Below are 26,140 nucleotides of genomic sequence, written 5' to 3' on the forward strand. Positions count from 1 at the left end.
TAAGATAAATAAAATATAATTTAAATAAAGAGAGATACAGTGACGGATTTAGATATATTAAAGCGCTAAATTATGAATATCATAAGGCCCCACGTTTAATACCACGTTAAGACCCACCCATTTAGCTTCACATTTCAATGTATTTTAAGTTAAGCAACATGTGTATGATGTATTTAGATTAATTTTTTGTTTTGGTAATATTTTAAAAATATACGTTAGTTTTTACTTATGAACTCGTAACTGCATGGCTCTTATTTTTGTATAGAATATTATTATTCGGCATTTAAAATGTTGTAGTAATTAAGTGAACAAATTGAAACCGGTAAGAATCTGGTCAATATATTTGACTCATTGTTAAAATTATTCAAATATTTTAGGCAAATAAGTTGCTAGCATCTTTTCAATTGCCTGCTCAGCCCTTTAGCTCGTCGGAAATCTACCACTAAAAAGATATGAACTTCAGGCAACTTTTTAAAGTTTGTCTTTTCTTTCCTCATGGAAATTCAGATTTTATAACAACCACAGTAACATATTGCGATTAACTTAACAACTTTGCATTCTAAATGTTCTTCTTAGACGCCATACTAGATGGTGTGGCATTTTAAAATTGCTTGGTTTCATCATCTTAAAAGTTATCTACTGGAAGTCGCAGATTAATTTGCTCGGAAAAAACTATTTATTCAAACATATTCGTTTTATTTGTCAAAGTAATAAAGTGTCCTTATTAAAGGAATAATTATGTATCTAATTACTTTTCCTTGAGTAAAGTATTTATAATTGGAATCAATATTCGAATAAGTCTTGTGAACTTCATTTTACTTATTTGCTCATTGATATTTTTAAATTTTGTCCATGCTATTCCAAAAATGTCTTAAAATATATGCTCGTAATTTTAGTTAACTGTTAAAAAATCACTCGATTGTGAATATTCTTTTGTGTAAATATAGTTTGGTATAATAAAAGTAACTCAATGGCAACTGTTTAAATTTTTATTAAAAAACAACATAAGGATCGATTTTTTTTCCTATGTGAAGGCCTTATCAGTTAGTGAAAAATTGGGGTTTTTAAATCTCTAAATTATGATGTAATTATTGACTAAATTATGACGTAATTATTGACTAAATTATGACGTAATTATTGACTAAATTATGACGTATATACTGTTAAATTCTTTCTGTTTGTTGTACTTTTCATTCCATTCAAGCTTTTAACAGATCGTTAACGCACTGGTGATGAATCTCATTAAGAATGTGTGCGAGTTAAATAGCTAGCACGCTTATCCAATTCTTCTCGATGTTGGTTGACATGAAGTGTGTACAACTGAATTGATTTTCTTTTGTCGTTTCTGCCCGAGAGAGTTTACGGTTCCACGCGCCTTGTTTATTTGATCTTGACGTTAAGTGGGAAGTAATTTAGTTTGATTGGGTGAGAATGCAGGTTAAATCAAGAACACGCTGGGTGATCTGTAGTTTAAAACTAAAATAGAATGGGGGAAAAAATCCTGATAAAATGGATCGCTTTTTTCCCCCCATTCTTTCATTGCTAATGATTTTATTTGTTTGTTGGCTTGCGTTTTTATTGAGAGGTTTTTTTACGTGCTATGTTGTTGCGCTGACAAAGGAATTCAACTCTTGCTACTTACTGAGGTTTATATATATATACACAGAATGCTGAAATTCTTACAATTGTGTTTGGGCAAATGTGTCAGCTGTTATATATTTTAACGAATAATTTTAATATGATAATATTTGTAGACAGGCATATTACCTGTAAATTCTGCCATGTATGATGAGAAAAGAATAATTTTAAATGCTCTACAGGATAGAACGTTAGGCCTAAAGCTATCAAATTCGGCATTTAGTTACTTTTTGGATAGTAAGTGATAACAAAAAAGGCTTTTCAAAATTATAATTAGATTTTCATAAAAAATGAATAAAATATTTAAATGTTTTTCCGCAATATTTTCGAAGCTCACAAAAATAATTTTTACGACATTTTAAAATTAAAAAAAAAAATAGCATTTCATTTCTTACTGTAGTAAAAAAAAAAAAAAAATGTTCTTTAATTTAAATAAATGTTAAAAATTATTTTAAATGTCAAACTTTTTATCGTTTTTGCACTTTATTTCGTTGTTTCAGTTACTGTATTTATATTCGCCCTCTTTGCGCCGATATTAAATATATTTATTTTGTGCGCACATATTGCTGCTCATAATTAAGAGCAAATTTCGAAAATAAATTAAAGATAGACGAATCAAACTTAAAATGTCATCATACTATAATGTTTCGGACTAAAGGCTCGACTCACCTTTAAACTTGTTTAATTTTTCTGGCAATAAAATGATTTTAGTAAAAATCCTTAAATATTGTTCAATTTAATACTTATATGTTTTTTCTGTTATTTCTTTAATTAAATTTTTTTTATAACTTATAGATATATATAATTTCCTGCATTCATTTGTGTATAAATTATACTATCAAGGCATGTATTTGTTGCTTTCTGTATAGTAAGCAAGTTTGAACTTAGAAAGCATATAAATAAGACGATCATAAATGGGTTAACATTTTTCCAGTGCTCATAATTATTTTATCTTTGATAGATAATTCTCACAAAGTCTAATGAGAGAATACTCAATGAGCAAGAGATATATAACAATAAGTGAGAAACGCCTCAGTGTACATAAATATTCTTGAAGTGTAAAATTGTTTTTGATCTTTGAATTTTTGAAAAATGTTTCTTTCCGACTTAATTTCTTTTAATGAATGAGGATTAAAATTTATGGTTGTTTTTCCTGTAGATTGATAATTTTCATTTGACATAAAGGATGGTGAGGCTTTTTGTACCTCAGTTCTGAAAATTAGAATTCTGCATTCTGGTCGCAAAAACTGAAATTAAATGCAATTCTTATAAATAAATTATTTTCTTTCCAAATTTCTAATATATCACGGATATTTTAACCATTTGTTGAACTCTTCGAGTACCATTTAAACTAGTTTTTGTCTACTATTGTGAAGTCAAGACTAATTCATATTTGTTTGTGTTTGATTTCTCGAATACTCTTTTTAAAACTTACCGGTACAGTACTGAGTATTTGCTTTAAAGATCATTCCTCTATCTAAAAACACCAGTTGAATCAAGTACAATTCATCGTATATAAACAGTAGGAATTTGCAGATCATTTTTATTTATTGCACTTCATTCAGCTACATGTGAAATCAACTTCATTTTATCCATTGTATATTTTAAAATCTTCATTCGATACTAGTTTATATTGATGAAGATTAGCATTGCATTTTGAAAAATATAGGGACGCCCTGAAATCATTTGATTATTTATGTCATCAAAAGTATTTCATAATGGTTTATTATTAGATGAAAAAAAAATCAAAAATAATATACTGGAATTGTCGAATTTTTTTGTTATAAATCTTTGGAATGGATTAATTTTAGAACTAGAATATCTTCGGTTTTTCTTTCCTTTTAAATACTTCTCTTAAGCTGATATCGAGATTCATTTATTAGATGATTATTTCAAAGATTTTCCTGTTAAAGGTATAGTAACAAGACAGAATTTAATCCAAATTATAATTCATGATGAATTATTTGAAGAACACTTGTTATTTTCTTTATCAAGTCGCCCTTTCTTTTGAAATCGAGTATTTGGGCTATGTCCAGAAAGTTAATGACCTTTATCATTTGTTCCTTTGTTCCTCACATTTCCTCTAATTAATGTCTGAACCACATGTTTGCAGTATTTATCAGGAAGCATCGATATAAGATGGCTCAGAAATCGGATCTTTCGAAGTAGTTAGCTGTATTCCATTCAACAGTCGAAATGTTTCCAGCTGTCAAATTCTTGAGAGTTCAATGCCTAATCCTTCTGTTTCGTTTGGCGATCGGCTGTGTTATTTTATTGCGCTGACAGTTGCTCTTCCCGCCCCCCTTCGAACATCGGCTCAATGAATTCAGAACTGTAACTCTGCTGGAGCAGTAAGGCGTCTAAAAAGAATTTGGTCCTGAAGCCAATAGTTTTTCTGTAACAAAAGTATCCGGTGCTCGCTTGTGCTACCCGAAATAGCGCTCTCCCGCTGACAGACTGCCAGGAAAAATGGATAGTATTCGGTCGTGGGGATGTTTCTTTTTTTTTTTTCAGTTTGCCCCTTAAACGCTTCATCTGGATTCTTTGTTTTAACCGGAAAATGCTATCTTAAAGAACAAAATCATTCTGTAGTTAGATGTGCTTCAAATTTTGTATCTCGAAAGTGATTTTTCTCATTCGCAGCAGAAACGAGATATTATTAAAATTCATAAATAAGAATAAGCTTGGATCTATTAGTTGTAATTTTTGAAAATACAATTGAATTTCATGTAAAAAAAAAGAAAATTTGTGTATTTAAAATGAAGAAAGTTTACATTAATAAATGAACGGCCCACAACCTGTTTGTGGTTGAATCCATTCATTTTTTTACAGCAGTTGGTAGTTCACTCTTATAAGGCAGATTTTATTATTTTTCTTGAAAATTGCCATTTCTTAATAGAATCGTATTGTTAGCTTCATTTTTTGCGATATTCGAATCTCTAGCCTAGATAACTGCTTTCAAAATGTACAAACGTTTCAATCTCAAAATGAAAATCGCCATGAAATTCTTATTCATGCATCTGAATATTTTAAAATAAATTTTCCTCTCAATCGTAAAAGAAAAAAAATCTTTCGATGTTTTTAAAAAAAGATGTGCATACTTAGTGATGAAAATAAATGAAAACCAAAATGAAAGTTTGATTTACCATATCAAAGTAATAATGAAAATTTTTCTAATCTTTCTCCTTATATTGATTTCCTTTTTAGAGATATGTTCAATTAATATTTTGGATTTTTCTTATTCAACTTTTAGCCACTTTTTATATAGAACAAAATCTAATGATCTATAATGCATATAATGATTCCCAGATAATGATTCACTTCTTTCTGTATCGTGTGCAGCAAGTTTCTAAAAACACGCCATTAACAATGAAGTCTTCTTTTTCACCTTCTCCCCGACTCATCACTTTCCGTTTAGTGATCTGCCTGAGACGTTGTCTCGATTTCAAATCGGATCTACCAGGAAAAGCCTTCTGGCATGGTTATTTGTGCTGTTCAAGAAGCTCAATTCAAAACAATGCTTTTGTTCTTATGAGTCTCATTAAGTTGAATAAAAGCCAGGTAACACGGCAGATTTGGCTCGAATATTCTCCAAGGTAAGTAGCTCACATTGAGCGACCTTGCGGTGTGAGAAAAAAAATAAAGGAAACCCAGCGCAATTCCGCGTCTACTTTATCATCAATGAATCCAAGAATCCATCCAAAATGAATTCGACAAATGATGTATATGTCTCACCAGTGAACGCACCTGCACAATTTTCAAGAAACCACATATTTTTTTTCCAGTCGAGACGAAAATAGCGAATAGGAACTTAAATTTCTTTCTTACACAAAAGTCTAAGGTGAAATTCTTTGTTTCATTTTCGGTACTCATCCGAAAAGAAATATCAATGTCTATTTCTTTGTGTTTAAATGGTTAAATTGCTTTTAAATTTTCCTACATGATAAGCAATTGTAACGAAAATTAATTAATGTTCGTATATTAATTCTTTACATCGATGTAAGAAGTGCGAAGATGAAAATCTTGTCAAGTAACAATTCGATATTTGCTACATAAGACTGAAATTTCGGAATGTAATAAAATATATCCGAGTGTAAATTTAAAGAAACCGTCTCCCGAAATGCTTGATAATGTTTTAATTGACCTAGCTGCTGTCTTGAGATTATGCTAGCTGCATTTTCCCCTGTTATTGTTTTGCTATTTCCACGCGTATTTCTCTCTTTGTCAAATTTTTAGATGAACGCACAATCTTATTATAACAAATAATATCTATAAAAAAAGTTTAAGTCAATTCCTACGTAGGTCAACAAAAAAAAATTTTTTTAGTTACTTTTTATTAAATAATTACAATTAATATAAATATGTATATTGTGACAGAATTACAATATTAAGTGGCAATAACTCAATAATTGTAATTATTTCTTGCTTGTAATATATCAATTTCGCTTGGTGACAATTTTGGCGACGGATTTGGTGACTTTGGCTACTAAATAGAAATTACTGGACAAATTTAATTAATGAATTAATATTTAAAAATAAAAACTGTATTAACATCAAGTGTCAAGTTTAAAAAATGTATTTGAACTTGAGTGGATGAATAAAAAGTATTTTAATTAACGATTGAAAATTTGAACAAGATATAGAGTGTGAACTAATAGTAGGAATTGAAAAATGATGGCGGTACTAAAAAGAATAAACCAATACCATTACCTAAATGGTATTAATATCAATACCATTTAGTATTATAATTTACATTTGATAACATTTTTGCAGTGATGAATGCGAATAAATTATCTCATTAGTTAAAAAGAATATTCGCTATTTTTTATCATTAATGAATTGTTAGCTTTAATTGCTATAAATAATACGATATTCTTTAGTCTTTTGAAACTTAGAAAGCACTGGAAATTTCTAAAATGAGTAAAAAATGTAGCAACAGGAAGAAAAAAAACCCCCTCTTGGATGCAAATTTGTTATTGAATAATAAATATTCGTTTAAATATAATCATTTACTGCTGTTTAACAAGCGAGGAAGTTCCGTTATGTCAGTACAAATCTTAAACTGTATTTTTCGCCTTATGAATCTGATTTCGGACACTTAAGTAAAGCCAATAGAGGACAATTCTTACCTTCTTTTCAATGTAGGAATAAATAAATTTTCCAATAAAGCATCATAAAAGATGTTCCGAAAGTATTTACTGTACATCAAAACTGTGCTTTGTTCATCTTAATATTGAGAAAAGCGGATCGGGATCTTATTTTCCGAAGATTCACCAATCTTTTGTGCAAAAGTTTCAATAATTATCTTTTTTGTATATGTATTTATTAACAGTATACCACCATTATAAAATAAAATTAAAATTATTTTACATATGCCGGATTGAAACTGTTATGGAAATATTCTTAAAATAAAAGGAAATGTCCTGTAATTAGTTGTTTTAGAATTTCTTTTCTACAATATATACAATATTTTTTGACCAAGTAATAGTTTAAAGTAAAACCGACTCAAGTCGTTTTCGATCAAAAAATTCGATCCAATAATAGTTTAAATTCTGCCGCATTCCACTCATATTTTAAGGCCCTTACTAACTAGCAAGACATTTTCATGCTTATGTTTTTGATGGATTCTGACAAGTGATAAGCTTCACATAAACTCGCAGTCTTCATTTGTGTACATTCGCACTCGACGAGACACATTCGTTTCGGAAGAGATGCTAAGAGCGTGACAGCATGCCGTGTTTACTTTTCAAAAATATTTTTTCTTTCATTTTCCGTCAAAACACGTGACGTTTGTTTTGGAGCTTGTTAAATCACACCTGCTAATGTATCGTTGCTTCATATTTTATACTTAAAATAAACTTCTTTTTTTTTTTTCCCTCCTGTTCCATATATTCGCTTCTTTATTCTTTCAGGGTCTTTATGGAATTTGCATTTTTCGTTTTTGTTTTTAGAGGAATTTCTTCACCTTAAAAGAATTTTAAAAAATTATTAGGCACTCATTAGCTTTAAATTGATTTATTTAATCTCTTGAAGCAATAGGATGTGACGCAAGATGTCGTTTGTATGTTTCAGTTTTGATGGGATTGACTGTTTTTTTTACATTATTCAGTGTTAAGTGGATAATTAAAAGCCATACTTTTGTTATGTAATATACACTGTTAACTTCATTAGTTCGTGGTAATTGATGTAAACTCAAGATGTATATTCTGGCATTCTCCTGGTAATCTGATACACTAGAACCCAGGCTGTTTCAAAATTTTGTATGTTGTTTTTTCTTTCCCATGTATAATCCTAAAATTTACACAGAATACATTTCTTTAAATATATGCACAATTTGACATGACATTACACGCATTTTTTATTTTTTTATTATTTTTGATGCTTTATAAAATTAGAGATTTCCAGATTTCTGTGAGATCGTATGCTATTTTTCCATTTGTATTCTGCGATTATTTTATACAATGTTTAACTGAATTTTTAAATTCTTCCAATGACGAAGAAGCTTATTTTTTTCTGCACTGTTTGAAGTTCTACAAATTCTATTTTCATACACAGAATTTTAAGTTACCGAATCATTCGAGATATTGAATTGTTTTACCATCTACGTTAGAAAGTTGCATGTTAATATAATTGGAATCTTCTTTTAAGAAAACTTAATTTTTTTTTTTGTGAATAATGAGTAACTTTTTCATTAATTTGCAACTGTAATGATTCTCGATTAAGTTTTAAAAATATAGAATACTATGCAATCCAACTTAATAAGAATTGAAACAAATTTCGCAATGCGTAAACTTAATAGCATTATTTCTTACCTTTTATTCTTGCTTCATTTTGAGGGGAAAATATTTTTACGTAGTTCTTGATTTTTCTTCTTTCTTTTAATAATTCCTTTTCGATTTTATTTTAAATGAGACTACTATATGAAAAAATAACTTTGTTTGTATTGGGTCTTTGAAGATCTAAATTTAATAGCTGTCAGTCAATTTATACAGATATATAAAATATAATATTACTTTTGGAAAAACTCCGCATTTTTCATTCCATCAAAATTGCCCACGAAAAGTTATTTTAGAATTTTAGATATGTTTTATATTTTATCGAATTATATAAAAAAAGAATTTTAAACTCTTAATTTTCCTTCCTTTAAATCTGAAATTTTAACACATTTCTAAGGTTTCAATAGATGTCGGGAATTAAAAGAAATTTCTTAATACTGGTGAATAAGATATTTAAATTTTGAAGCTGGCGACTTTTTTTTTTTTTTTTTTTTTTGTCTGTCTCTTGAATGCTTGTTTCGCTTGTTTTTCTAACATCTTCTATCGCTATTTCTGGCGTTTCCACCTAACACTTCCAGATGTCAGTTATCGGAAACATTTAAAAAAAATAGTCCAAAGGAGAAGGGCATTCACACAAATGAGATGAAGAGGAAGGGAGGGAAGCTTGGATTGATTTATGACATCTGAATGTGGGAGATTTCTAATCTTAGCATAGCCGGCGTTCCCATTATGCGGGTTTCAATCAAGACAGAAGCGTGAGACGACATCAAGAATGAAAATGCAGCAGAATGAGCTACTGTTTAATTCATTCCGTTAGGCCTGGGGTTGTGCCAAATCTAAATGATACGACTCGGTCCATATGTAATGTTCCTTGATGCCCCAGGTGGATGCAGAACCCTTCCATTCACGTTGACGAACACCTGTTTTTAGATGAGATAAGTGGTTCAAAAAACTGAAAAATAGATTTTTTAAAAATAAATCTTTATGAAGGGCATCTTTTTATAATAAATTTTAAATAAAACTTTTTACCAACTAGACAATGTTAACAGTATTAAAAGTAGAGAATTCTTGCGCTGCATCTAAATGATTGATTTGGCAATAATGACAGCAAATAATGCCAGTTGCTTTGTATTTGAAAATGTTAGAGAAAATTTTCAAAAAAAGCAGGTTTAATGCAGATGGCGATTTTAATTTTTCTAATGTGATGTGATTATAATTCACACCAACCCCTTTCTTGGTCTTAAATTATATTTTTGCATATTAACAGTTCACTTCCGTGGAGGTCATCGGTAACCAGCAGAGCCGTAAGAATTAATTATGAGAAATTCAGTACAGCAGTTAGATTTTCGTGTTAATATTAGACAGTCTGACAAATGAACTCGTTATTAATACCATCAAAATATCTAGACATTTCCGCAGCCCAACTTAGTATAGCCATAACATTCTTACTATGCGTAAGAATGTAATATGTAAAGAACATACAATAATGAATAAATGAGTTAATCTAGCAATTTAATATTCTTTGTAGGTATGAAGCATTTAGAAAATACAAACAAAAAGTGAGACGAAGAAAGAACGTAGACTGGCTTTTAAAAGCGGCAATAAACATAAAATAAACTAATAAAGATAATATAAGCGTTTCATCATAGAGAATTTTTATTAAATTTGGAGATAACCTTTTTTTAAATCTTTAAATGAAAAAAAATCGCTGATAAAATAAATAACTGTACTTTTCGTGTGTTATGAGAGTGGCTTGAAAATTATGAAATTTTATATCTGTACTATTTCAATTTTATGTGAAATTTTTATATTGGTATTAGTATAGAAAGAAATCTTTATCTTCTCACAATTCAAGTGGCAAGAAAAATTTCTACGTATTCTGGAAACTTTTGGCTTTTGCTCCCCTCACCCCCCCCTTTTTTTTTGTTCTTTTGAAACTGAAAAAAAAAGGGGGGGGGGCACATTTGATAAATTTATAGATATATTTACCGATTTTTGTAGGTTTAAAATATTTAAATGCCGACTGTCTTAATATATTACCTGGAGCTTCATTTCCAGATGCTTCTTTAAACAACGTCTGATGGCAACTTTAAGCGCTAAATTATAAAAAGCAAACTTGCAAATATGTGGATTGAATTACTAGTGAATTTTTTAGAGTAATTAAAGGTTTGAGAGGGAAGATATATAATACTAAACATAACTCTTGAGATATGATAAAAAAATAAGAAAAATACTTCATTGTTATTTTATGCTTTTATATAAACATGGCTGTTGAAAGTGTTGTCAAAAGAGACTGCCGTGTTATGCACCTAAAAATATCCGTAAACAATTAAAATATCTAAAAGTATCTAAATTTTTGTAATGGATACTTTGTGCTGATATTTTTATTTCTATGCTTGTTTATTTGATTCTTTAATGGTTTTAATGTTAATCTATAATTACAATTACTTGCACAAATAAATGTATTTAATATTTTCTCTGGACTGAATGTTGTGATAAGGTTGCATAAATTAAAAAATAGCTGAAATTGCATTTAACTTATTATGTCTTATTTTTGTAAGTATAGTGATTGCAAGCTTGTTTAAAACTTCTTTTATGAATATGATGCTTTTTCTAAGGTTTCTTAGAGCTATGAAGAAAATCAATTGCGCATTGTGGGGAAACTTTCTCTTTCTGCTGAGGGATTCAGTCAAAATTTTTGGTTAAAATTTCTTCCATTACCTCATTTGGGGAGAATTTCCACATTCATGTACCCATGGACATTTCCAAAAATTAATTTATAGATTTTTTTAAGCGTCAGAAGTTATTAAAATCTCAATTATTGTTATTAACGTAAAAAAATTAACAATACATTTCTTAATTCTTATGCGAAACGATAAATCATTTGATCTACAAAACAAACTATATAATGTCATGTTTGACAAAAGAAAGAAAAAAAATTCGCTTTTAAATATTAGAGTTGACAGACGACTGCATTATATTAAAATTCGGGACATTATTGAATATTTTATGCATCATTGAATACTTTATGCTTGCGTTTACAATATTCTAGTTTACTTTATTTTATATATTAATTTTATATTATCAACCTTAATAATGTATTGCAGAAATAAATTATTTTAATTCACGAGTTTCAGATGTAGAAATATGAATTTAGTTCAAAAGTAGCAAAAAGTTAAGTAACTAGCGCTTTCTAACGGAGTTTTGTATTTCATTGAGTTATTTCTATCATTAATTTTTAGAACTAATAAGTATAGTATTTTTTCTTCCAGTAATTTAAATCTGTGTTTTCATCCGCTCATGCGAATCGCATAGTTTTAATATGGTCATCAACGATTCAGCTACTTATAAAATGCTCGCCTCTTTTCTTTTGCAACTTAAAATTGGAATGCTAATGAAGGCAATTCATTGAATTTTTATAATATTCTTTTACTCGTGTATAATTTAAAAAAAATAAAAAATACGTATTATACAATAAGAAGAATGAAACTATAAATACTTTTTTTTTGATAGGCTGTTACTGAAAAAGTCCAGAGGAAGAGCGTCACCAAGACAAGGACCACTCAATCCAGGACCACTGAATTCCGAAGTGTTGAATTACATAGCATCGTATTACCCTCTGGCACTGGTCAAATAACAGGTGCGGAATGCATTTTCATTCATATAAAATGAATAACTGCTTTAATTTGTTGCTTTGGTTACTTTATACTACACTGCCTACTGAAATTTAGCTAGAATCCAGGGCAGTTGTTGATGATAGCTTTTAATTGTTATTTAAACTTTTCTGGCATTAAACAATATCTTAAATTGCCGCAACTTGATTTTCAAATTGTAGTACAAATTATTTCCAAAGAATGAGATAATTTTAATTAACTTTTTTTTATTCTCATGATTAATAAACTGATAATTTGAGACCTAAACCTTTTAACTTTCTATAAAGATTTTATAAGTCGATTTCAAAGCATATGCTGACAGATCATAATGAAATTTATAAATTGTTTTCAGTATAAAGCTTACTTATGAAAGAAATCTTTACTACTTTTCACAATTTAAATCAAGCATAAAAATGTATGCATTCTGGAAAAAAAATGTAACATATTAAAATTAAGTTACAATATTTAATTCATTACTACACTTTAGCTTTTAGTTTCATTATGTTACACTTTAGTTTTCAAAAGTAGGATAAATTCACTAAATTTTCTAAATCCAATTTATTTTACACCCGCAGTTTCCTCTCAAATTTTATTGAGGATTTGCTTAGAATTACAGAAAGGCTTTTTAATAAGAATGATAATCTAGGCAGTTAGGTTCTTCAACATATTAGCACCGACACAGTAATTTTAATTTTCGGATTCTAATTTCTAAAACGAATTGTGTAATGCATACTTCAAATAATTGAACTAATACAAATTATTTGCTTCTTTGTTCTCACAAACTACTTATTTCAAATTGAAAGCAGAAGACCATTAATGGTTTTACATTTGTATCACATTGTGTTAGAATAATTTTGCTTATTATAATTAATTAGACATAAATAATTTCATCTTCAGATTAATATCATCAATATTTATAATAATCTTTTTAATTAATCTAATATGGCCTGTTTAACGAATTCCATATTTAAGAATGTTACATTTGTCCTTAAGAAGTGCTAATTTTAAACTCATTATTCTTAATTGTTATTAAATTTAATTATATAATATATAATTGTATATTATATTATCAATAATAATATAAATAATTGTATATTAATAATTATACAATTATTTTAATTGTTTTTTATCAAAATTAATTTAAAAGTGAGATTCCTCATTTCTGTATTAAAAGGCTTTCTGAGATTTATTCTGCACAAATGTGATATTCTGTTGTACACATCAAAGTGGATTTTATAATAATGAGAAATATTAAATTTGCAGATGATCGCCCATGTCTGAATTCTGATATTTTGACTTAAAAATATCAGAAAATTATATAAAATATAAAATTCCATAAAACTTTGAATAAATTAGTTTTAAGAGCTGACATTAAATATGATAATTTTATTTCTTTCAGCTGAAGTTAAGATGCCATCTGGAAAGTTCGACAAGCCTCAGGTGATAGATAACCAAGATGGCACTATTTCTATAAAATACGATCCAAAGGAAGAAGGCTTGCATGAATTGCATGTCAAGTACAACCAAGAACACATACCAGGTATGTCACAAATTGAGTTCTGTACTATCTTCTACATTGATAATTATTATTCTTTTATTTATTCAATTGAATCCTCCTTAAAATAGATGTGTTCTCATAAATAGTTTGTATTTCTCATTTTTCCTTTTTTTCAACAATTATAGGCAGTCCATTTAAAATCTTTGTGGACTCAATTTCAAGTGGGTTTGTCACTGCTCATGGCCCTGGCTTGTGCCGTGGTATTGCCGGTGAACCAGCAAACTTCACCATTTACACCAAGAATGCAGGTGCAGGTAAGAAATAATTAAGTTTGTTATTTTTCACATGTCATTCGGATACATTCTGATATAAACTGTGGGTTCGGATAACATGATTTTTGTGCTATCATTATTCCTGTTTCCTTAGTTTAAATTCTTTTGATTTAGTTAGATTTTAAAAAAGAATCCAATGTGCATATGTGTGTTTTCAGTTGGAGTTTTCGTAATTTTGAAGTTGATTTTAAGTTTGAATTTAAATGTATAAAAGAGACTACCTTCTGAATTACACAGATTTTTGGGGGTTTTTTCCACACTTCTCAGATGTCTAATTTCTCTCAGTGTTTTTTCTAACACTGTAACACCGTTTGTTTCTTCTGTAGCAAATTAAAAAAAAGTGCCAAAATAAATCTCTTTTTCAAGAATATTCCTGTTTCAAATGCATAAAAATGCTTTAATGCTTACCTGTGGCCTAATTTTGTTTTTGGCGTTGCTGCTGAGAGCATTTATTTTTTCCTAGTCATGGTTACACAATATTTCTACAAAATCGTTGCAAAAATGGGCTTTGCGCCTTATATTGAAGGAAATAAAATATGCAATTTAATTGAAAATTCCCCTTATTCACAACTAATGTTATATTATATATATCGACTTCATTTAGGTGCTCTTGATGTCTCCGTAAAGGGTCCTTCCCAGGCTGAAATCACCTGCCACGACAACAAAGATGGTACAGTTGCAGTTAATTATTTGCCTGCTGCTCCTGGTGAATATAACATCGCTGTCAAATTCGGTGGGAAACATATCAAAGGAAGTCCATTCTCTGCAAAAATTACAGGTGAGTTAACTATGTATATTCATGGATGAGAGAGAAAGCTTTCTCATAATATTGCATTTTTTTTTCTCTTTTTTTTTTTTTTTTTTCAACCTATTTTTGCTCAATTTCTTAAAATTCATTTTTGTCTAAAAATGGTAAAACATTTTCTAATTAGTAGTTCGTTGAAATCAAGTTTTTGAGAATGTTTTATTTTATCAAAGGCATACAATTCGTAACGTTTTCAATATAATATTCAGATTGCTTGATATCGTTTATATCATTTATATAAAAAAAAAATTTTGGTCGAGAAATCGAAAATTTAATGGCAAATTTTTATTTTGTAGCATTGGTGTGTAAACTTCTCTTTCCCTTAAACTTATTCTTAAAATTCACTTGTAGTTTTATGTAGTAATGTAGTTCTTGTGTAGTTTTATCTTTAATTTTCCTTTCTCCACTTATAAAGGAGTGCTTTTTGTAAGAATTTTAAAAAAAATTTAATATTATTTTTTATAGAAATATTATTAAACTATATATCAAAAAATTATTTATTTCTTGAAAACTTGGAAATAAGTTCTTTCGGTTTCAATTGCTTTCTGGATTTTGCAAATTTATTTATTTTATTAAGAAATAAAGCCACCGCAATTGTAATGATGAACTATTTCATTCTGCTTTCAGGGGAAGGCCGCAAGAGAAATCAAATATCTGTGGGTCATTCCAGTGAAGTGTCATTGAAGGTGTCTGAGAAGGATGCTCGAAATCTCAATGCTAGCATAGTCGCTCCATCTGGTCTGGAAGAGCCCTGCTTCTTGAAGACATTGCCAAATGGACATTTAGGTACAAATCATACTTCTTTTCCATATACTAATATTAGTGTTTTTACTCTCAGTACATTTTCAATGTATTTTTATTGTAAGAAATATGAGCAGAATTTTTCAATTCTATTTTTTAAAGTTATTTTTACTAATATTTTGCTTTTAAATCAGTTTATTAAAATGTGAATGATTTGAGTTATAAGAGTTAAAGCTAGATTCATGAATATATTTTTAAAAATAGATGCAAGACTCATTTTAAATCATGAGTTTTATAAATTTAGAAAGTTTAAAATAATTGTGTATATATAATAATGATGAGTTGAACACATTCAAGGATATCCAAATTGTTGTGAATTCTTTTAACATAGCATCATCATACCCTTCAACAGCTACGGAAATAAGGTGAACACTACGGATTACAGATATATAGAGGAAAACTACAAAAAACGCCTAAAATACATGTTCCCAAATCGTCGCTCACAGCAATGCTGGGGGTTAATGAAAACATTTTTTAGCATGGGGAAAAAAAAAAAATCTTGTTCTAACATAAATACAAAAACACTGGAGTCGCTTCTCATTACAGAATATGTTTGGGAGTTTGTTATGATGTTAAACTGAGCAATGATGATTTTTAAAAAGTACAAATAACCTGCCATTTAATTAAAAAAAAAATTGTAAATGTTTGAAAATGTATTAATTTGTTGGATCAACAAAATCGTATTGTGCGATTCATTTACATGGAAGCACCTATTTCCATGATCAATGAACTTCTATATACTTAATTTACTAAAAAACAAATTTTTTCTTGCATTTTTGTTGTTTTGCTGTCTAACCGTATCATTACTTTTTCCATTTCAGGTATTTCTTTCACTCCTCGTGAGGCCGGACCGCATCTGGTAAATGTTAAAAGACAAGGAAATCATATTCAAGGAAGCCCTTTCACCATCAACGTCTTGGACCAAGAAATCGGAGATGCTACCAAAGTGAAGGTTTCTGGTGATGCCATCCGTGAAGGCAAAACTCATGTTGCCAATGAATTCAAAATTGACACCAAAGAAGCAGGTAAGAATTTGTTAACTGTGATTTGTATACTTCTGATAGGATTGCTTATCTCTTATTCTGAAAAACGTTTTTAGTTTAGTGTGAATTAAAAGTAGGCTATGACGAAAATACCTTTAAGCTCCGTTTGAAAGTGTTTTCTGTTACTCATTTCTTCTGCGACATTGCATCTGCTTATTCAGAAAATTATTTATCAAGTGGTATATAAAAATAATGTTGCAATCATAAAAAAAATCTCATTTTAGTAACCAGTAGAAAACTTTATAAACTAAACCATTAAAAAAAAATTCTATCTGGTCCTTATTTTTTAAATGTCTTTACTATGAAAATTTAATATTTATTGCATAAACCCTTTCTTCAAATAACAAAATGTGCTTTCATTTTTATCTTATACAGTTGTATTATGCAAATAAATAATAAGTACTTTATCAAAAACTCTATTGATAAAATTTACTCTTAGAATTATCCGTTATGATTTTTAATATTCTTCCTCTTGGTGCATAGTTCATAAAATAAGCTACGTAGAAGCATTTTTGTTTATTTATTTTTTCCAATTATGCAGGTTTTGGTGGTCTCAGTCTTTCAGTTGAAGGACCTAGCAAAGCTGACATCCAGTGCAAAGACAATGAAGACGGAACTTTGACTGCTAGTTATAAACCTACTGAACCTGGTTATTACATAATTAACTTGAAATTCGCCGATCATCATGTGCCAGGTAAGAAATCTCTATTTTTACTCCAAATGGAGTGTAGCTAATGCCGAAGAGCAAAATTTAAATCACTAAGCTGCTTTTTATTATTTATATAGGAAGCCCATTCACTGTGAAAGTCTTAGGTGAGGGATCTAACATCCAAAGAGAATTCATCAAGAAGCAACGTGAATCTGTTCCTGTTGCTGATGTTGGCAAAGAATGCAAACTTCAGTTCAGGCTACCAGGTAAAATAATTAGATGATTCCATGTTTCCAAAATGAACTTTAAAAAAATCGTAAAATAAATGTTGCTGCCGTTTGCTTTAGACACAAATAAACCAGATTTATACGTACGTATCAAAATAAATATTTCTTTCTTTGTAGGTGCTAGCGCATTCGACATGTCTGCCCGTGTTGCATCTCCATCGGGTGTATCCGAAGATGCCGCCATTACTGATTTAGATGACAGCCTATTCAACGTCCACTTCACTCCCAAGGAAGTTGGTGTTCATACCGTGAGCGTGCGTAATAAGGACATGCACATTCCCGGATCTCCCTTCCAGTTTACTGTCGGTCCTTTCAGAGATCATGGTGCTCACCGAGTGCATGCTGGTGGACCTGGTTTGCTTAGAGGCATCACCAACGAAGTCTGTAAGTTGTTGTTTCTTTAAATTTTTTTTTATTTAATTTGTAAAAAATTTAAACAAATACTTATATTGAGGTGAGTATTTTTTTTAATACACATTTTTGTATTTTGGTAATTTTATGCAATATATGCTCATAAACTACTTATCGCAATTTACTCAAACCTTACTGAACATTGGTAGTTTGTACCCGTTATGTTTTCAATGAATTTGAAATAAAGTTTTGAATATATTTACGAGTTTTTGTCAAAAAATAGTTTTTGGCATATCGTAAACACAGCTGTTAATCCGTATTTCTACAAAATTATCGTAAGAATTTGTCATATTAACTTACTTAATAATGTGAGACGAATTCCTTATAAAAAAATTCTGAAAACTTAGCTTTAGAGATTTAAGATTTATTTTTTCTTTTTAAATAAAATGGAGAATTTTAAAAAAGGAAATTCTCCATGGCATAAAATAATTTTGGAGAATCGTCATAGAAAATCACAGTGAACACTTAATAAAGGTTTGAAATGTTTGTTTTTGCTCCCCTTTTTTCAAAGAATATTGGCTTGAATTCGGCATTTCATACATGCAGTAATTTTTTAATGCAATATATTGCAATCAATACATGGCGTAATGACTCGTTTACAGATATGAATGGAATACTTGCATTTCACATGCCCTGCAGCAGTATTTATCTCTCACTCTCTCTCTGTATATATATATAAATTACAATTATTGAATATTGACGTATGTGCATTTTTTTTAAACCTTAGGTGAATTCAACGTATGGACTCGTGAAGCAGGGGCCGGAAGTCTGGCCATTTCCGTTGAAGGTCCTTCAAAAGCTGAAATAGATTTCAAAGATTGCAAGGATGGTTCTTGCTTCGTCAAATATAAGGTTACTGAACCTGGTAAGTGAACTAAATTGTTTCGCTAAACCGGAATAAAAATAAGATATTAAAGCTAAACTCAGGAAAAAATTTGAGTCGTTTAGCCTGACTAAAATTAGCATCATCCCTTTTGGGTTTGGGGAGGGCGGGGATCGAAATTGTAAGGAAAATATGCGAATTTTAAATTTCGTCTTTTAAAAGTACCTTTTTTTTTTTTTTTGGAGGGGGGGGGACTTCGCCACTTTAACCTCTAAGGTGTGCCAACTCGAAAAATTAGCAATTTACGATAAGCGAATATTTCTCATTTATTTATAAAATTTCTTTTTCAAATGGTATTCAAACTCCGACCTTATATGGTATGATTTTTTGTTAATGGAAAGAGTGAAAACATTTTAATTTCATAGATAAATTTTCTAAATCCCTGATAATGTATGCCAGCTTTTATCGGACTCTTTGAGGAGTGTGAAACTGCTACACGTTCAAAACACTGACTTTCATATACATCCATAAATTCCAAAATTTTATTTCTTTCGTGTTTCATTATCAGGTGACTATCGTGTTGGTATCAAATTCAATGAGCAACATATTCCTGACAGTCCTTACCACGTATACATCATGCCACCTGCTGGTGACGCTGCCAAAATTGAATTGGCTCATGTGCCTGAAACTGGCCTGCAAGCCAATAAGCCAGTCTCCCTGGCCATTCTCATGAATGGTGCCAAGGGAAATCTTGACGGAAAAGTGATTACGCCGTCGGGCACAGAAGACGACGTTTTCATTGCACCTCTCGATTCCGGTGAGTTTGTGATTAATTTTCTTTCTAGATATTTTTTTTTCCGCAGTAATACACTTAAATCGCATTTTTCTTTCTTTGATGTTTTAAGGAAAATTTTCTTCTAGTGAGACATTTGTTTTATAAAGCATTAAACAATTTGTAAATAAATAATAGCATTTTTTAAGTCTTAGATTATTCTTTTTTTTGTTTGTTTGTTTTGTTTTTCATACTATATATTATTACAAAAGAATTGCACCTGCTTTGAAATCCGAGTTAATTGAAAGATCGTTTTTATAACAACAGTCAGAAATTTAGAATAAAGACCAAAAGTCTCGACTGAACTATTATATTTAAAAAAATTTCTATTGTATGATTTTTCTACTACATAATAGATTATATTTATTTTGTGATGTATTGTCATATTAATTCAACATATGCCCAAAAGGAATATATACATAGGAATATACTGAATGTATAGAATATATGGAATGATTATGAATTCTATCCAATAAGCTTTATCAAATTATGACATCTTTAAATAGTTTAATATACTTTTATGAAACGAATAACTTCTAAAATACTGTTATTGGACGCATATTTGACATAAAATATGGCAGTTAATCGATTAAAAATAAGATTTTTTTTGCACGAGGCTCTTTGTGCATATATTGTTCAAATATCTATTTCGAATAACAATCTAGTGGTGCTAAAAAAAGATTATTATTGAAGATTGTAAACCTATTTGTTAAATTTTTCATTTATGCCACCAGAAATGTAAATATAAATGCAACTTTCAATCATTATATCCTTCAAATGTTTTGTATTAATTATTATTATAACTACCCATTATTTATCTTTTTATACCTGCAAATATTTTGTAACATTTTGCAGAAGTTAAACATCTTACAAAAGTACTAAAAATTTTGCGCTATTTTATATGCTGCCAATGGTTTATATTTACCTGACATAAAATCCAATTACCTCTTTGAATTAAATGCTTTTGCCATATGAAAACTGATGCGATTGTAAGTGCAAAGTTTCATCAAATAATTCCATTTTTTTAAAAGAATTTTAATGTAATCAGAATTTTATTATGTTTTCATCTGTATTCAGAAATTTTGATATGCTTTTTTTTCACTGGCATAAATGAAAGCTTCATCAAACTTTTTGTCACAAAAAAACAAGGTTAAAAATATCTATTTAAGTTGATTTAAGTGAAGACTTTTTAATATTTATGCATCATTTATTATACATGCTTAAAACAGAAACTAATCGGATAAATTGTGTTTTCAGACCAGTGGGCCATGCGTTTTGTACCTCGTGAAAATGGCATCCACCTTATCCACATCCGCTGCGACGGTGTCCATATCCCCCAGAGCCCCTTCCGACTACGAATCGGACAGGATGATGCTGATCCCGCCGCCGTGCAAGCTTATGGTCCAGGATTAAAAGAAATTGTATCAGGTACGTAAGTGTTTAATTCCTAAAAGCAGTTTTAGGGATATATATATAAATCTGCTCAGATAAAAGTAGGTGTTAATTTGCTTTCAATGTTACTGTTTTCGTGTTAATATGGAAAATGATATGCCTGAGGCGAACTGAACATTTATTGATTCATAAAAATTTTGATCCCCGAATATTGGTTACATTAGATTCTTTTTGAATGGAAAAAGGCCTTATATGCTAACTTCAATACTATTAACCTTCCAATTATAAATTAAAACAATGTCATATGTTATTTTCTAGCCTATTCCGTATTAAAAAATCAGTGTTTGCATCTTACATTTAAATTAATACATAAAATACTGAGAATGTAAAAACAAAATGTCATTTTTACTTGTATCTGTGTAGAAAGTTATGACATTTTGTTATAGATTTTGTATAAAATAAATTTGGTATTATCTTAAGCATTTTAAATTCAGCGGCATGGGCAAAATTACGATTTGTCGGCATGATGCGTAATTTCAAAATACTCTAAAAAGCAAAGCACTTTTTTTCAGTTATTGATCATGTATGTGGAATTGTAGGCATCATGATTTTTCTGAAAGTATATATCTTTTCATAGCGATGTGAAGATTCACATGTTTTTCATCCCAAAACAATATTCGCGATTTTGATGCTTATAAATTCGTACGATTTTTTACACTTCGATATAAACCGGTTGCCTTTAATATTACAATTTTTTTTAATTAATAAGCACCTAATCAGAATTATTAATTTAATCTGATTTTAAAATTCTATGGGGTTTATTATGGAGTTTTACTGTTATTGAAATACCACTTTAAAAAAAACTCTAGTATTAAATTTGGCGATTCTCTTATAGTTCATTATAGAGTAGTTTTTATCCATATTCGAAACTTAAAATATATCCATAAAATTTTTTCGCTGTTGATTCTTTATCTAAATAAAAGTTTGACTATTGTTTTAAGATGTGTAGATAATATTGCAACATTAATAGAAATTCATTTTCAGGTACCAAAACGGATTTCATTGTGGACACATGCAGCGCTGGTACTGGAACACTTGCCGTCACCATCGATGGTCCATCCAAAGTATCTATGGACTGCACTGAAGTAGAAGAAGGTTACAAAGTCCGATATACTCCTTTGGCTCCTGGAGATTACTTCATAACTGTTAAATATAATGGATACCACATATCTGGAAGTCCCTTCAAAGTTACCTGTTCAGGTATTGCATACAGACTTTTGTTAATGGGCAATTTGTCTCCAATTCTTAAGATCTGAAATGAGATGTGTTGTTTGCTGTTGCAGGCCGGACGCTGACCGACATCGGCTCCAAAGAACAGTCTAACGTAGTTGTGGAGACTTCTGCCAAACAAGCCAAGCAAAAGGCTGACCATCTACCCAGGTTCCGATCAGACGCCAACAAAGTCACTAGCAAAGGAATGGGACTGAAGAAAGCTCATCTTCATAGGCAAAACCAATTTACCGTCAACTGCGGAGAAGCCGGTATGTTGAATATTTATATTTACGTAAATTGCGACAGCTTACTTTGTTGTAATTTTAAGCAACTTTCTGAAATTTATCGAGTAACTGAATTTTATTTTCCGAAAATAATTTGGAACTTGTGGATTAAAATTAACTTCTTTCTATAGAAACATACCATGAGATTTCAGAAAAGAAATGTTGCCCCTTCTTTCTTTCCCAATATTTTCAGACTGGTGAAAGAGCCTCCTTAAATTATTAGTTTCTGGTACTGTTGCCCCAGATATGTAATCCATAATTAGGCCACTATACTTATACGAATTGAATTATTAAAAACTGAAAATTATGTCCCTTAAAAGAACAGTGAAACATTATCTTTGGTTGAGTGTTTGGTGGTAGAGTTGAAACTCTACTTCACTGACTTCCAATGTTGGAATATAATTTTTACATGCTATTAAAAAAGTAATGTACATATGCAAAAATCTAATCTGATATCTCTGTAATTAATTAATTCATATTCCTGGTCCATTTATAAATTTACTTCTAATAAAGATTAAAAATTTCTCATTCCGAAAATTGTAAATCTAAATCTGGCGCATGCTTCTAAATATTTATTATTGTTATGTGCAGCTACCTCTTTATGATCTATCTGCTAATTTATTGACGATATATTAAATGTATATGATGTAACATTTTTTTTAAAAAAATAACACTGAAGTATAGATATATTAAACTGCAAATAAGTTATGAAATTTCAGAACATGATTGAATGCATGATCCTGATGCGGCTACGCACAAAATTGTTCTATTAAAGAAATTCTAAACAATTAATATCAAAATACGACGGATAACTTCCATTTTGATAAATAATTTACCGACGTTTTCAGTGAAAAATATCGAACTTTAATTAATCCAAATAATTGAAGCTATCTGTAGATAACTTTGGATGTAATTTGATTTTCAAACAAGATTTTAACAAATCAATTTCAACTAAGCTAATCAATTAATATTTTCCGATAGACTTAGTATTTTGAATTCGCGGGCAGATGAGGAGTACGATGCTTGTATGAGCTCTGTATTCTTCTGATATCCTCGCCACTTTGTCGTGCTGATGATAATATCATAAGTATTGGAGAGCTTCACTAAGTAGTCCATATTATATAATGGAACTGAAATTCTAATGTCACTGGTATATGTGCGGAATAAACGCACTTATTAAATGAAAACACTATTTTTTACCAGTTTTCTATACTATAGGTTTAGGATTGATTAGATACGGCTTCCTTTCATTCTAAAGATTTTATACCCATGCATTGAGAATGGCATATGATGCACACCATCTATACTTATAATAAAGCTCAATGTGTGTGTGTTGGCGCTCTACAGGCCGAACCGTTTGACGTACAGCTACCAAATTTGGTGCATGTATACCTTGGAGGTCTGGAATGTGCACCTGTGGTCCCTTTTTTGAATTTTTAATTAAAAACTAACTTTCCGGCCAAAAAAATCTTCATTTCCCCACCACCAAATGAGTAAGGCTTCAGTTTCCCCCCCCCCATGCTAATGAGGTTAGGCTTAACATGTTTTCGACCGATTATTTCAAACGATTCTGTTTATTTTCTTAATGTTTGATGCATTTAAAATTAAACATTATTAATTAATCGATCTGCTCATGATGAATCAGAAAATTTTGTTGAAAAATTCTTGAGATATTACATAAATTAAGAGATTCTTTAGTGCCCATAGAGTTTTAAATGCTCAGTGACTTTTAAGTAATTATATTGTTAAAAAAATGCTTTGTTTCAGGTAACAACCTTCTGTTCTGCTCAGTCTATGGTCCAAAGGGTCCCACTGATGAGGTGCATGTGAAGACAATCGGCAAGAATTTGTACCAAGTGAACTACACCGTGAAAGAGAAGGGCGATCACATCGTTGTTGTGAAATGGGGCGATGACCATATCCCAGGCAGTCCCTTCAAGGTCGAGGCTTCCTAGAGAGGGACTGCGGCAGATCCGTTTTACTTTTATATTTCATTGTTGCCAAATACTGTTTGTGGGAAAACTGTTTGCTCGTTAGACTGTGCGTCCATAGCTGATCTTTCTCCTCCTTCTCTATTATTTTTTTTTTTCTTTCTCTCGAAAAAACCAGCCATATGGTTTTGTGTTTACTCTTTAAATTTCTGCGCAATGTCGATGTTTGCCAGATTTTGTGTCAAAAGTGGATGTTCCTCGAATGAATACGCGGACTTAAAGAAGCGAATTGAATGTTTTATCACCCAAGTGTCGTTTTTGTAAAATGAAATCTATGCCATGTTAATTCATGCAAATTTTAATATCTGTAAGTACTTCATTTTAGAATTTATATTTGCCTTATTCAAATTTTTAAATATCTCATCTATCTGATTATCTATTCTAAACGATGTTTGTGTACTTAAAAAATGGATTGAAAGGTTGAATTATTTCATTTTATTGCTCAAATGATATGATCTGGACATTTATATATTGATGAGCAATGCATGTAGTTTATTTATTTCAACCTATGTTTCCTCATTAAAGCTTGTTACATTGTTGAAATTTCTTTATTGAAAATTGTTTTCAATTATTTAAAATTTTAGAAATATAGTCCTGCTTTTTTTAAAATGTGTGTTGTCTTCAAAAGATCAAATGTTACTTCTTTCTCTCACTTTAAAAGTTTGTAAATTATTTATTGCTTTTGAATGGCTAAAATAAAAATTCTGAGATTACTTATATATTGAAGATTCATTTTTCCATGTGCAGTTGTCCTTTTCATAATTAAAAAAATAATAATCTACAATTTTTTAAAAAATTTAATGCATTATTTCATGAATACTACTTTTCCAATCATTTTACTCATGAATGCATTGTATATTTGTTTTTTACTATCTTTTCTTGATGATATAAAGATGAGCTTATATAGTTTTAAGAATGTAACATTCAGCATTAGAATGCAAGTGTGCAAACATTTTGTGAGGAACCTCGTACCGTATTGTTATTTTAACCCTCTGACTCCTGAAGGTAGTCAAAATCTTATGACTGGTTCAGTGGTGAGAAGGTTATATTTCATTATTTGTAGAATTTAGGTGAAATGCAAAGTGCAAACAGGACCAAAAAAAAGAAAACTTTTCAACTGAATTTGAAATAAGCTTTTGATGTCTAAACACTTTTGCATGCAATTTCAAAATGACATAAAAAAACAGGAATATTAACTATTCATTTTTTGAAATTTTGATGGACGATTGTTTATATGTAAAAATTATAGTTCAGATTAGAAATATATGAGAATCGAAATAATGAGCATATTTTTGGAATTGCACCACATGGCAATTCTTTTTTTTTTTTTTTTTTTAAATCTAGAATTTTACGATATAAAGCATTTGTTAAAAAATCAAACATTTACAGGGTGGTTGATTGTTTTTAGCACAATATTCATTTCGCTTGCAAAACGATACTTTTCGATAGCTGTGTTAAAATACTAAGAAACCAGTTGCGGTGTCTCAGGATCTAGAAAAGCAATGAAACTGAGTTTAATTTTAATTTAGATGCAAATCATAATACCCAAGGAAATCAGATTAGATGCCCACGAACTACATAATGTCTGTTAAACTTTGAATAAGGTATTCTTCCTGTACTGCATTTAATTTTGTTAGTTACCCCAATATATAT

At 29.8% G+C, this 26,140-nt stretch overlaps 1 protein-coding gene across 3 annotated transcripts in view; it reads left to right on the forward strand.

Annotated features, from left to right (window-relative positions):
- The window catches only part of LOC129963499 (filamin-A-like), a 152,429-nt gene extending 127,221 nt beyond the window's left edge, over positions 1–25,208 (forward strand). For all 3 annotated transcript variants that reach the window (XM_056077922.1, XM_056077924.1, XM_056077923.1), the window contains 15 exons: positions 11,928–12,054; positions 13,467–13,607; positions 13,751–13,879; positions 14,502–14,675; positions 15,330–15,488; positions 16,325–16,528; positions 17,088–17,240; positions 17,333–17,461; positions 17,600–17,866; positions 18,621–18,758; positions 19,285–19,533; positions 20,806–20,976; positions 21,985–22,200; positions 22,284–22,481; positions 24,264–25,208. In XM_056077922.1, coding sequence (XP_055933897.1) covers positions 11,928–12,054; positions 13,467–13,607; positions 13,751–13,879; positions 14,502–14,675; positions 15,330–15,488; positions 16,325–16,528; positions 17,088–17,240; positions 17,333–17,461; positions 17,600–17,866; positions 18,621–18,758; positions 19,285–19,533; positions 20,806–20,976; positions 21,985–22,200; positions 22,284–22,481; positions 24,264–24,451 — 2,643 coding nt within the window. In that variant the 3' untranslated portion in view covers positions 24,452–25,208. The remainder of the gene's footprint in view (positions 1–11,927; positions 12,055–13,466; positions 13,608–13,750; positions 13,880–14,501; positions 14,676–15,329; positions 15,489–16,324; positions 16,529–17,087; positions 17,241–17,332; positions 17,462–17,599; positions 17,867–18,620; positions 18,759–19,284; positions 19,534–20,805; positions 20,977–21,984; positions 22,201–22,283; positions 22,482–24,263) is intronic.
- The last annotated feature ends 932 nt before the right edge of the window (positions 25,209–26,140 follow it).

Source organism: Argiope bruennichi, chromosome 3, assembly GCF_947563725.1.
Source record: "Argiope bruennichi chromosome 3, qqArgBrue1.1, whole genome shotgun sequence".
NCBI classification, from domain to species: Eukaryota; Metazoa; Arthropoda; class Arachnida; order Araneae; family Araneidae; genus Argiope; species Argiope bruennichi.